The sequence below is a fragment of the Diplotaxodon limnothrissa genome, linkage group LG14 (assembly GCF_057381915.1).
Source record: "Diplotaxodon limnothrissa isolate DT_005_m linkage group LG14, D_limnothrissa_male_GT1.1, whole genome shotgun sequence".
Lineage (NCBI taxonomy): Eukaryota > Metazoa > Chordata > Actinopteri > Cichliformes > Cichlidae > Diplotaxodon > Diplotaxodon limnothrissa.
In genome coordinates this window covers 19,104,111-19,116,225 of record NC_140609.1, presented here as the reverse complement: position 1 = coordinate 19,116,225, position 12,115 = coordinate 19,104,111, and the positions used below count along the sequence as shown (strand labels likewise).

General features: G+C 41.1%; 1 protein-coding gene across 1 annotated transcript; it reads right to left on the bottom strand.

The window, feature by feature from the left end:
* Nucleotides 1–3,853: 3,853 nt before the first annotated feature.
* Nucleotides 3,854–11,340, bottom strand: LOC146618725 (CLOCK-interacting pacemaker). The gene is made up of 5 exons (XM_085370973.1): nt 11,084–11,340; nt 9,951–10,089; nt 6,612–6,794; nt 5,821–6,002; nt 3,854–5,696 (listed from the first exon to the last, which is right to left on the bottom strand). The coding sequence occupies exons 3-5, from the start codon at nt 6,784–6,786 to the stop codon at nt 4,659–4,661; spliced, it is 1,395 nt and encodes a 464-aa protein (XP_085227099.1). The 5' UTR covers nt 6,787–6,794; nt 9,951–10,089; nt 11,084–11,340; the 3' UTR covers nt 3,854–4,658.
* Nucleotides 11,341–12,115: the final 775 nt, after the last annotated feature.

The window sequence follows — 12,115 nt, the reverse complement described above, 5'->3', positions numbered from 1 at the left end:
AAAGACCCAGCAGAGGATGTACTTCCTGAGACAACTGGGGAAGTACAGTCTTCCACAGGAGCTGCTGATCCAGTTCTACACTGCGGTCATTGAGTCTGTCCTGTGCTCCTCCATCACAGTCTGGTATGGAGCAGCCACTAAACAGGACAGGAGCAGACTGCAGCGGACTGTACGGGCAGCAGAAAGGATCATCGGCACCCCCCTGCCCTCCATCCAGGATCTGTACCTCTCAAGAACCAGGAAACGGGCAGGGAAAATCATCGCAGACCCCTCACACCCTGCACACAGACTTTTTGATCTGCTGCCCTCTGGCAGATGGTACAGAAGCCTGCAGACCAGGACCACCCGACACAGGAACAGTTTCTTTCCCCTCGCCATCTCCCTTCTTAACAGTTGACCTGTCACACTGCTCCCACTGCCAGACTGCAACTGCACCTTATGTACATTTTGTAGTATTCATTCCACCTCATTCATTTCTGTATTTTATGTATATACGTTTAGATTCGTTATTTATAGTTGGTTTACATAGCTTTGTATATGTATGTGTAATGTGTATATATAGACACGTGTGTGTGTGTGTGTGTGAGATTTACATTGCTGTGCTTGAGAGCCACCATCTACCGGAACCAAATTCCCTGTATGTGTCTGCACATATACTTGGCCAATAAACACGATTCTGATTCTGATTTTAAGCTTTATGAAAGCGCCATGCATATGCCTAAAATCCCATTCTGGTACAGTGCTTAGACCCTAGAGGGGGTGCCACATCTGGTCTATACTTTGATTAAATATCAAGGACCAATGGTATAAATTGCTCACTCTTTGCTCACTCTTTCCAACGGCCTCTGCACATACAGTGGGGCAAAAAAGTATTTAGTCAGCCACCGATTGTGCAAGTTCCCCCACTTAAAATGATGACAGAGGTCAGTAATTTGCACCAGAGGTACACTTCAACTGTGAGAGACAGAATGTGAAAAAAAAAAATCCATGAATCCACATGGTAGGATTTGTAAAGAATTTATTCGTAAATCAGGGTGGAAAATAAGTATTTGGTCACCTCAAACAAGGAAAATCTCTGGCTCTCACAGACCTGTAACGTCTTCTGTAAGAAGCTTTTCTGTCCCCCACTCGTTACCTGTATGAATGGCACATGTTTGAACTCATTGTTAGATTTGTATTGTTGATTGTCATTTATGCTTAGAAATATTTACTTATATATGCTTAGAGTTTTGTAATTAGTTGTAGATTGGTAGAGGTTTTGATCCTTGATAGTCTGCAAACTTTGTGTGTATTAGACAGCACTTTGGGAGCATGAGAGGTCATACCGTGTCTTATTGTTTTATGGTAGGATTAACGTAGTTGCGTCTGTTCTAGTCTAAGTGCTCTTTGTTTAGATGAACTGCAGGACTTCCTCACCGTGTTATCTAGGATGAACCATCTAGGGGGAGGGGGAGGCTACCCTCTTCCTGACCAAGGATGTTTGACCCTTTGATCAGCAGTCCACACACACACACACACACACACACACACACACACACACACAGGCAAGGTACTCTTTGTGTGTATGTAGACGTCATATGTTAATGAACTTATGCATATTCATGTAACCTCAATAAAAGAACAGTGGTACGGGAGAACGGACGAGAGCAACTGGGGTCAAGCGAAGGAACGGTGCCTGTCCGGTTCTCTCCCGTGCACGAGAAACATGAAGAAGCTTGCCTACTTGTGTCTTGCTTTGCAGTGTAATTATATTGCCTTCAACGTTCCAGCGGATGGGTTCAAGCTACAAACCTATCACTCATCATCTGTATAAAAGACACCTGTCCACAGCCTCAAACAGTCAGACTCCAAACTCCGCCATGGCCAAGACCAAAGAGCTTTCGAAGGACACCAGGAAAAGTATTGTAGACCTGCACCAGACTGGGAAGAGTGAATCTACAATAGGCAAGCAGCTTGGTGTGAAAAAATCAACTGTGGGAGCAATCATCAGAAAATGGAAGACATACAAGACCACTGATAATCTCCCTCGATCTGGGGCTCCACACAAGATCTCATCCCATGGGGTCAAAATGATCATGAGAACGGTGAGCAAAGATCCCAGAACCACACGGGGGGACCTGGTGAATGACCTGCAGAGAGCTGGGACCAAAGTAACAAAGGTCACCATCAGTAACACACTACAACGGCAGGGAATCAAATCCCGCAGTGCCAGACGTGTTCCGCTGCTGAAGCCACTGCATGTCCAGGACCGTCTGAAGTTTGCCAGAGAGCACATGGATGATACAGCAGAGGATTGGGAGAATGTCATGTGGTCAGATGAAACCAAAGTAGAACTTTTTGGTATAAACTCAACTCGTAGTGTTTGGAGGAAGAAGAATACTGAGTTGCATCCCAAGAACACCATACCTACTGTGAAGCATGGGGGTGGAAACATCATGCTATGGGGCTGTTTTTCTGCCAAGGGGACAGGACGACTGATCCGTGTTAAGGACAGAATGAATGGGGCCATGTATCGTGAGATTTTGAGCCAAAACCTCCTTCCATCAGTGAGAACTTTGAAGATGAAACGAGGCTGGGTCTTCCAACATGACAATGATCTAAAACACACCGCCCGGGCAACAAAGGAGTGGCTCCGTAAGAAGCATTTGAAAGTCCTGGAGTGGCCTAGCCAGTCTCCAGACCTCAACCCCATAGAAAATCTGTGGCGGGAGTTGAAAGTCCGTGTTGCTCGGCGACAGCCCCAAAACATCACTGCTCTCGAGAAGATCTGCATGGAGGAATGGGCCAAAATACCAGCTACTGTGTGTGCAAACCTGGTAAAGACCTATAGTAAACGTTTGACCTCTGTTATTGCCAACAAAGGTTATGTTACAAAGTATTGAGTTGTATTTTTGTTATTGACCAAATACTTATTTTCCACCCTGATTTACGAATAAATTCTTTACAAATCCTACCATGTGGATTCATGGATTTTTTTTTTTTTCACATTCTGTCTCTCACAGTTGAAGTGTACCTCTGGTGCAAATAACTGAACTCTGTCATCATTTTAGGTGGGGGAACTTGCACAATCGGTGGCTGACTAAATACTTTTTTGCCCCACTGTAGTGTACTTTTCATATGTCAGAAACTCTGGCTGATTGGGACCCACACCCAGTTTCACACCTTGGCTCAGGCGATTATAGGATCATCAGGGGGTCCTCTTGTCCCTCTTTGGGGGGGTTACTCCCACTAGGTTTATATCTGGGACTCCCCACCATTTGACCTTAGAACTGAAGAAGCTTCTCGGATGAGAGGTGAAACGTCTTCAAGTAACTTAAAGAATTCCAGATGCTTTTCTTTCCAAGCTCCTTTGACTACGATGACCTGGATGACTGAGAACCTTCACAGACATATGTCAGCATGTTATTTCATTAGGAAAAGAACACAGTGTAGACAAGAGTTACAATCCACACAATCCAGCAAATGGAAAGGAAACTATTTCCATGGCTTTCAGGAACCAGAGACAGTGCTGCACTTCTACCACATGAAGCACCCTGTCAGTTTCCATAGCAGCAGCTAGAATAACTCAAGGTTAAGTAAACATGTGGCACAAAAACACAACAATAATATGAGACTCACCTTGAAAAGCTCCACATTGAAATAAAGACCATTTTCCCATATTGTTTTATTTAAATAGCTTAATTATGAAAACTTAGCATTAAAAACCACCTTAAGTTTCACAAATGTGTTCATATGCAGAAAGAGAGAATAATCTTGCACATACCCTATGCATTAAAAAAACAAAACAAAAACAACAGCGTTTATACTCAAATTTTTACATTTATAAACCAAAGTGTGGTTTTCTACGAGCAAAAACAAATGACCATACAAAAGCAACAATTAGTGGCTTGATCAAAAAAAAAGAAAAAAAAGAAAAAAATAAAGCGGCTACATGAGAGGATGTGGTATGACTGGATACATAGAGCTTGTTGCAGAATTGCTTCCATTATCATGAGATGTGTGCTGTGTTTGTAAAAGAAAGAAAGTTGTTATAACCAACAACAACAGCATGATAGCCTGTGATGTAAATGTGCCCCTGTTTAAAAAAAAGAAAAAAAGCTTTAAGGCTTTGTGGAAAAGAGACTGGACAGAAATCCACATGTCCAGTGTAGTGTTGAACAGTTTATATTTTGAGTCTTTAGCTTCAGCTGTGCTATCAAAGGCACAGAATAATCACACCGATGTTGGTGATACAGGTATAAAAGAACTGTTTCTATTCATCTTTCCCTGAATGTGGTTGGTTTGAAACAACAGCAAAACAACCAAACTTGATAATATATACTGCAGATGTCACCACTGCATGAAGTGCCACTCCCCTTCCCTTCTCCCAGGGAAACACGTTTTTTTCCTCTTCTTTAAGTGCATCTCAAGCACACATTGTACCATCATCTGTCATCAGATGGTGAATCTGGTCTTTGATTGCACTCAAGTGCATTAAGCCATTAGTTAAGTCCGAAAACTGTGACACGCACAGTAAGGACTAAAGCTACGTCTGTGTTTGATTTCCATGGACCTACAGAGATTTTCTGCATGACTCCTGTAACGCTGGGTTTAAAATATTCATAAAACTAAATGTCCACAACTAAAACTCACCCTTCAAAAAGGCACTGCCAACTGGGCTAACCAGTAGAACTGTCAGGAGGTGTAAAGCTGGCTTTGTCTAAGGATGTCTCATTGGCCTTGAGCTTCCTGTCTTGTTTTGACTGTTGTTGTACACCACAGTGTTGCTCTGGCATGGTGCTGAGAAGGCACATTGGCAGGGCTTGTGTGGTCTCAGCAGCTTGTGGCCTGTTGGTGTCTCCTTTGGAAATCCTTTCTGATGGACCGGCAGAACCTGGCACAGTTGAGATTTGGATATTCTGCAGGATTTTAAGGTTGGGATAATTTCCTGACTCAGCCATAGCTTGATGGAGGTGCTCCCAAACAGTGATACCATTTAGATTGAGGCTGGGGTTTCTGGCAGCCTGGCACAGCAGCTCTGTGTGCTGCCGCAGCTGGGAGAGGTCCCTCTCTGTGGCGTTGCTCTGACGCATCAACTCCTTTGTGCGCAATGTAATGTCCAGCAGACCAGACTGTCTGAGGATTTTTACTGTGTTGAGAAAACGTCGGTGGCGAATACTGGTGGTGGCATCTCTGTTAAGTCCAGCCGAACTGGTTGTGAATAACGAGTAGCTGGTGTCCTGACTGGATACAGATGGGGATCTCTGGCTCATGGAAGTAGGGGTGGGACTTGAGGCAGACAGTTGATCTTGGGGTGGAGAAGAACACGGCATGCCAGTCGCTGAGAGTGCCAACTTAGGTTGTTTATGAAGGTGCTGCTCTGGCAGATTTCGGGTCACAGACGGGCCATCACCCTTTTGTTCTGAGCACACCCTCTTGCTGAGACTCTGGCATTCGTGGATTGAATATTTATCCGGTGGTTTCTTGCTGGGATGTGGCGCTATGCGTGGGTAGGAGTTCAGTATGGGTAAGTAGGAACCAGGTATTTTCCTTTCTGAGACATTAAACTTTCGGGACAAGGACTTTGATAGCTGGAAGGTAGCAGGCAACAATCCTGGCTGCTGGAGAAGGATTATTTGACGAGAACCCGAATGGTTGATGTCAGTGACGCTGTTTCCCCAGAGAAGCTGGCCTCTTTTCTGGGTCACATCTGACTGCTGGAACAAAACAGGAAGAGAAAAGTCAATATGACACACTGGTGAGGAGCTCCACCGTACATCTGATGTGAACATTATTTTTCTTTCTGAAAGACTATCCTGTGTTGGTTGTATCCTTCTTTACCTGGTTAAGCATCGTGTTCTTGATCATGTAAACAGGTGGCTGGTCATGACCATCAGGCATCACAGAATGCTTTCCAAGATTCCTTTGCATACGTTCTTGGTTTTGTGACGTTTCTGCATGTTCACTGGCTCTGAACTGACTTTTGTTTCTCTTCTGGTCCTCCAGTTGCCAGTCTGAACCATCTGCAGAAAAGTTATTACAGGAAGAAATGCTAACAGCTGAACGCCACATTCAAGAGGATAGTTGAACTTTTTGTGACACAATGCAGCAGAAAGATGTTTTTTCTTCCCCTCACTACCTTATCAGGCAGTACCAAATCAAACTAGGCAAACATTTGCTTTATTCTCACAAAAGGGAAGACAGGAGCGACATGCATGCTTTCCTACAGTCAACACTTCTTTTGTGGTATCAGTAACACAGTGTTCGTATTTCTGTTTTATTTATTTTCTTATTTGTATTTAAAATTTAAAAAAAGTGCATTAGATGCTCTTAAATGACTCAAGCCACACAAGAACGTCCAACAATACTCATTGCATTATGATTTTCTTCTAATCAACTTTCACCGTGTCCCTTAGGAATGTCGCATAGATGAAAATCTAACCCCAAAAGCTAAAACTATATATTTGTAATAACCTTTTCACTTTGAATTCAAGGAGATGCTTTAGATATTATTCCAGCAAAGTTGAAGTGAAGGTATCAATGCTTGCACTGGCTTGTATATAAATCTAAAAAGCATGGTGAATAGCTATGAAATTAAATATGAAACGTTCGTTATATCGACTTGGACTCACCAGAGAAGCCAGAGTCCTTCTCGGAGCTGCAGTGGGAGCCCCTCCTGCTTGAGTCATCTTTGTCTTTAATGTCACGTATAGCCAGTAGAGCTGTATTGTTGCTCTTATCTTTAACTTTCTTGCTGGGTGCAGCACAAAGGCTGTGCTGATCCAATGGAGGCTGTTCCTTTGGCATACTGGACCCTATCAAGAAAATCAGAGAAATTTAAATAGCTCCTCTGTGCTAAGATGTAGGAAATAGTAACCCTAAACAGGTTTACCATATATATAATCCACAAATAAACAGCAATATCCTCATACTTCATACTATAGGAGGGTAACTGTTTCAGTTTAATTTGTAAAATGGAATACTCTGTTTCAGTTGATGTGTGGTTAAAATTCCTTAGACAGCAACATTAACCACAGTGTTGAACAGATGGTCCTAACATCACTCACTAAGACACAGTTAGACAGATACTTTTTAAGTCCTAACCATAAACCAGATCTTGACATACATTTAGGACTCTATTAAGCCATGTACATGCCCATATGTTTTTTTAATTAATTAATTAATCAATTTACAAAAAAATCACAAAACTGGATTTTAAACAATCAAAGTGTGATTGAAGCACATACTCTCAACTTTAACAAAAATGTTGCACAAATTCAGATTCAGAGGCTCAGAAGCAATTGGACAAATCCCTGATGCCAGGTGCGTCCCAGCCCTGTGTTTTATTTCCTTGAGAAATTAAACAGATAAACAGATCCATGGTTAATTGCAAGAGCTGTTTTTCACAGGGTGTCCTTTCACTGGAATGAAGGTCCAAAGAGAGAGTGTTGCAAGTGAGGCTGGAAAAAATGAAATCAAATTAAAAAAAAACAAAAAACTATTAGAAGGATAGCATACAATGTTTACCAACAATTTGGTAGATTCTTGCACGGGTCAGTGTTTCCTGAAAACCCTCTCCTGTCTGATCATTTCCTGATAACATTTACATTTACAATAATTGATTACACAGCAGTGGAGAGTAGACTTTATCAAAGCAGATGTCTTTCTGAAAGCGCTGTAACTAAGTTTCTAAAGTTAGAAATATCCTGTCTCAGAGTGATGCTGAAAAACTAGTTCATGCATTTATTACTTCCAGGCTGGACTACTGTAATTCATTATTATCAGGATGTCCAAAAAACTCGCTGAAAAGCCTTCAGCTAATCCAAAATGCTGCAGCAAGAGTCCTGACAGGGACTAGAAAGAGAGAGCATATTTCTCCTGTTTTGGCTTCCCTTCATTGGCTTCCTGTTAAATCCAGAATTGAATTCAAAATCCTGCTCCTCACATACAAGGTCTTAAATAATCAGGCCCCATCTTATCTTAATGACCTTGTAGTACCATATCACCCTATTAGAGCACTTCGCTCTCGCTCTGCAGGCCTACTTGTTGTTCCTAGAGTATTTAAAAGTAGAATGGGAGGGAGAGCCTTCAGTTTTCAGGCCCCTCTTCTGTGGAACCAGCTTCCAGTTTGGATTCGGGAGACAGACACTATCTCTACTTTCAAGATTAGGCTTAAAACTTTCCTTTTTGCTAAAGCATATAGTTAGGGCTGGACCAGGTGACCCTGAATCCTCCCTTAGTTATGCTGCCGGGGATTCCCATGATGCATTGAGTTTTTCCTTTCCAGTCACCTTTCTCACTCACTATGTATTAACAGACCCCTCTGCATTGAATCATATCTGTTATTAACCTCTGTCTCTCTTCCACAGCATGTCTTTTATCCTGTCTTCCTTCTCTCACCCCAACCGGTCGCAGCAGATGGCCGCCCCTCCCTGAGCCTGGTTCTGCCGGAGGTTTCTTCCTGTTAAAAGGGAGTTTTTCCTTCCCACTGTCACCAAAGTGCTTGCTCATAGGGGGTCATATGATTGTTGGGTTTTTCTCTGTATCTATGAAGCGCCTTGAGGCGACTTTTGTTGTGATTTGGCGCTATATAAATAAAATTGAATTGAATTGAATTGAAGACGACTAAGGCTAAAAGAAGATGACTAAAGACCATGATGACATTATTTCCTTGGTTGATAGGAACTTGACAACAGCTAACCAGGTGAAGAACAGAGGAAATAGGTGAGGCAATCATTGTCAAGGTAACAATCAAAAGACACATTTAAGAATGGAAATACAGAGCTGATTACACTCAAGAACAGGAAAACCAGATAAGACTTTACAAGAATATACCAAAGTTAGTCTGCACCACAATGTTGAGAAAAGTATTCTCAAAGACAAAAACAGTCCATGAACCAAAGCATACTACATCATCTGTCAAATATGGTGGAGGGAGTATTATTCCAGTGGAACTAGGTCACTAGGATTTCTTGATGAGATGTTTGCTGATAGAAGAGGCAAGAGGAAACGTCTGTCCAGATTCTGCACCTCACAATGCAAATGGATACGTACCCAAAGCCTACTGCAAAAGCAACTCAACAGTTTCTAATGGCAAAGAAATATTTTCTTCAATAGCCAAGTCTGTCGCTTGAGCTCAGCTCAACAAAGCAATGTTCGATCATTTAACGCAATGTTCGATCATTTAATGCAAAACTAAATACAGAAAGGCCCCCAAACAAGCAGTGGCTGAAAATGGCCGCAGTAAAGGCCTGGAAGAGCATCTCAATGAAGGAAAAACAGCATTTGGTGATGTCCACGGGTTCTAGACTTCAGGTAGTCATTTAGTGTGAAGGACTTTGGTAAATAAATAACACAAATAACAATTCTTATATTTAAAATTGTTTGTTAAATTATTTGTAAGTCTCTTGTAATAGTTGTAATTCCTAAATAGTAAATGCAAATTGCATTTAATTTTTGCATGCCTTCAGCTTACTCCAACCACATATTGACAGTTTGATTTATAACAAACTTCTACAGAGGGAAAATTACAAAAAATTCTTTACCCAGTAAATTGCTGACCTAATTGTATAAAGCCCAATGCCTTTGGAGTTAGTCTACAAAAAAAGTACTGTTGTTTGCACCACAGTACTCCATGGTGCAAACAACCAAGATTTCTGCCAAAGGCCTGTGAGAAATACCATCAAACAGACATAAATGTTAGTTGATGGATCTTTGCTAAATAAATAAAAATAAGTTTGTTTGCAAGACACTTACTGACAGGGCAGTATATGTGTAAACAATAGTTCAAGATTATAGGAAAGACAACAGAATTACATACCAGCATCATCTGATCTTGTTATTCAATTAGGACTCAACTGTACCATGTATCAGCATACAAATACATATAATTATATTAGGAAGTTAAAGAAAAATGGGTTTCTGGTTTTCTAACTTTCCAACAACACATTTCACACACGTTTGCAGCTTACCTGCTTGACCCCACACCACTGTCTGCTCAGCTGTGATGTGCACTCTGCTTCATGTGCTGAAGACAGTCACTCAGCTGGGAAAAACTATCTGCCAGCACCATTTCTAAATTGCCCCAAGCATGTCACCCTGCATTATGTTCTGTAAAACAAAACGTAAAGGACGAAACAAGTAATCATATCAATTCATACTGTACAACGCAGGCACCGATATAAATAAACTGACATGATAAAGCTCGGCTTTAATGAAGATACTAAAATGACTTACAATTAGGCTGTAATACACAGAACTCCTCATGTTGCCCACAAACTGTAGCTACAATCTGATATTATCCCTCTGTGCTCTCTACTGTGATTTCTCTGTCTCAAAGATGAGTTGAGATGATAACGATTTAACTACAGCAGCATGCATGGCTGTGCAGTTGAAGGACTTTTAACTTTAATGGCTGCTCTTTAAGAATTTAAAGATATTATCCTACCAATCGGGTGGGCTTGACTGATGACATCATCACAGCATTTATGATATTATCGGGCTGGTTCCATGAAGGCACCACAGCCCGCTGTCAGCTGAACAACACCACTCTTCCCCCCACCCCCCGTGTTATGTAATACCCAACTTTAAGTCCGGCCCTCTTCTTACATACACTTCCTCTCACACAAACAAAAACATAAAAAATACATTTAGTATCCACGGTGGTGGCAATATAAACGCTGTGTGTAGATTATCTGTTGACATAAGCTAAACGTAAAACCTCTACGTAAAACAGCCAATTATACCATTCTAAGGCTTGTTTTCTAGATTCTCTGCTTTTTTTAAAAAAAAAAAAATGCTGTCCATAAACGCTCAAATGTTATAGCTGTTGTATATCCAGTATGTATATTTTATATGTGCTTTGTCAAATTTGCTGTTTTAAAAAAACTAGGGTTAAAACTGTTTGAAATTAGGCAACGTCCATCAAACTGTTTAAGTTGAACGCCATATGTGATAAATTTCAAAATAAAACGCACAGCTTAAAAAAAAAAAAAAAAAGAAAAGTAAAAAGACGCGGTTCTGTGAATAGTATCATATATTTTATACACTACTCAGTGCAATATATAGTTGTTTGTTGAGTTTAGGTTCTTCCGTCACTACTTACCTGTACTTTTATCCAACCGGACAAACTGCGACGATTTTGTTTTGAAATTACAGTGGCTAAATTTTTCCTAGCTTGACGTCGCCGATCCCAGAAACGATCCGAAAAAGTGAAAACAAAACATAACCAGTGTCCGCACGCTGTCACTCGATCCTGTAAGTATGAACAACACTGTGGGAGGACAGCCCAGCGGCGACACAATTAAACGTGTGTTCGTCCTGTTTTACCTTAACTGAACCCACAGCTGCCTGTTGTACCACCTACCACACACACACACGAAACGAGCTCTCTCCGCCAGCTAAGCTCCCATTGGTCCGTGACAGAACTCCAAGAGCCAATCATAGGAAACACGTGCGCAGGAAGGCAGCGCTTGTGCAGGAAACCAAGAGGGTCAAAAGACACATTTGCGAAAGGACAGTTTTCCAATTTCATTGTACTACTGTACTATATATATATATATATATATATATGACTGTGCAATGACAATAAAGAGTTCTCTTATATATACACACAGATGTAGTCAGGATGATTCAACAGTAAGTGTTTAATTCATGGAATAATGAACCTAGAGTACCTAGGTCAGATGAGCCCAAACACTCTGCTAATGCAGTGAAAGCATTGATAGTGTTCCATTGTGTGCGTTGGTTTTTTTTAGTCTTCCTAGAGTTTGGGGATCATCTTGACAGAACAGAACAGAACAAAAAGACAAGCAATATCCAAAGATCGCTGCATATCCGTCAATAAACCATTCCTGAAGACTCAAAGAAATTAAGAGTGTTCAAGTTGTGTTTAAGAATAAATGTGGTCAAAGCAAATATTGACAGACAAGTTCCAGTTTCCTGTACATTGGCACAATACGTCTCTGCACCCATTTCCACTTTTTCTAGCAAAATATAAAGAAATTAGAGGTGGCTTCAGACTTTTATACTTTTTTTATTAAACATTCCTGTGCCATTGAAAAGAAACACTTTCCAGGTGCCACTGGACTTAAATGTATTCCACATTTATACAAAAATGAATAAGCCGGATGTCAAT

Coding starts and splice junctions, on each gene's coding strand:
- LOC146618725 (XM_085370973.1), bottom strand. CDS start 6,786: ATGCCAAAGGAACAGCCTCCATTGGATCAGCACAGCCTTTGTGCTGCA. Junction 6,003..6,611: donor GAAGGACTCTGGCTTCTCTG/GTGAGTCCAAGT, acceptor ACTTTTCTGCAG/ATGGTTCAGACTGGCAACTG. Junction 5,697..5,820: donor AGAACACGATGCTTAACCAG/GTAAAGAAGGAT, acceptor GTTTTGTTCCAG/CAGTCAGATGTGACCCAGAA.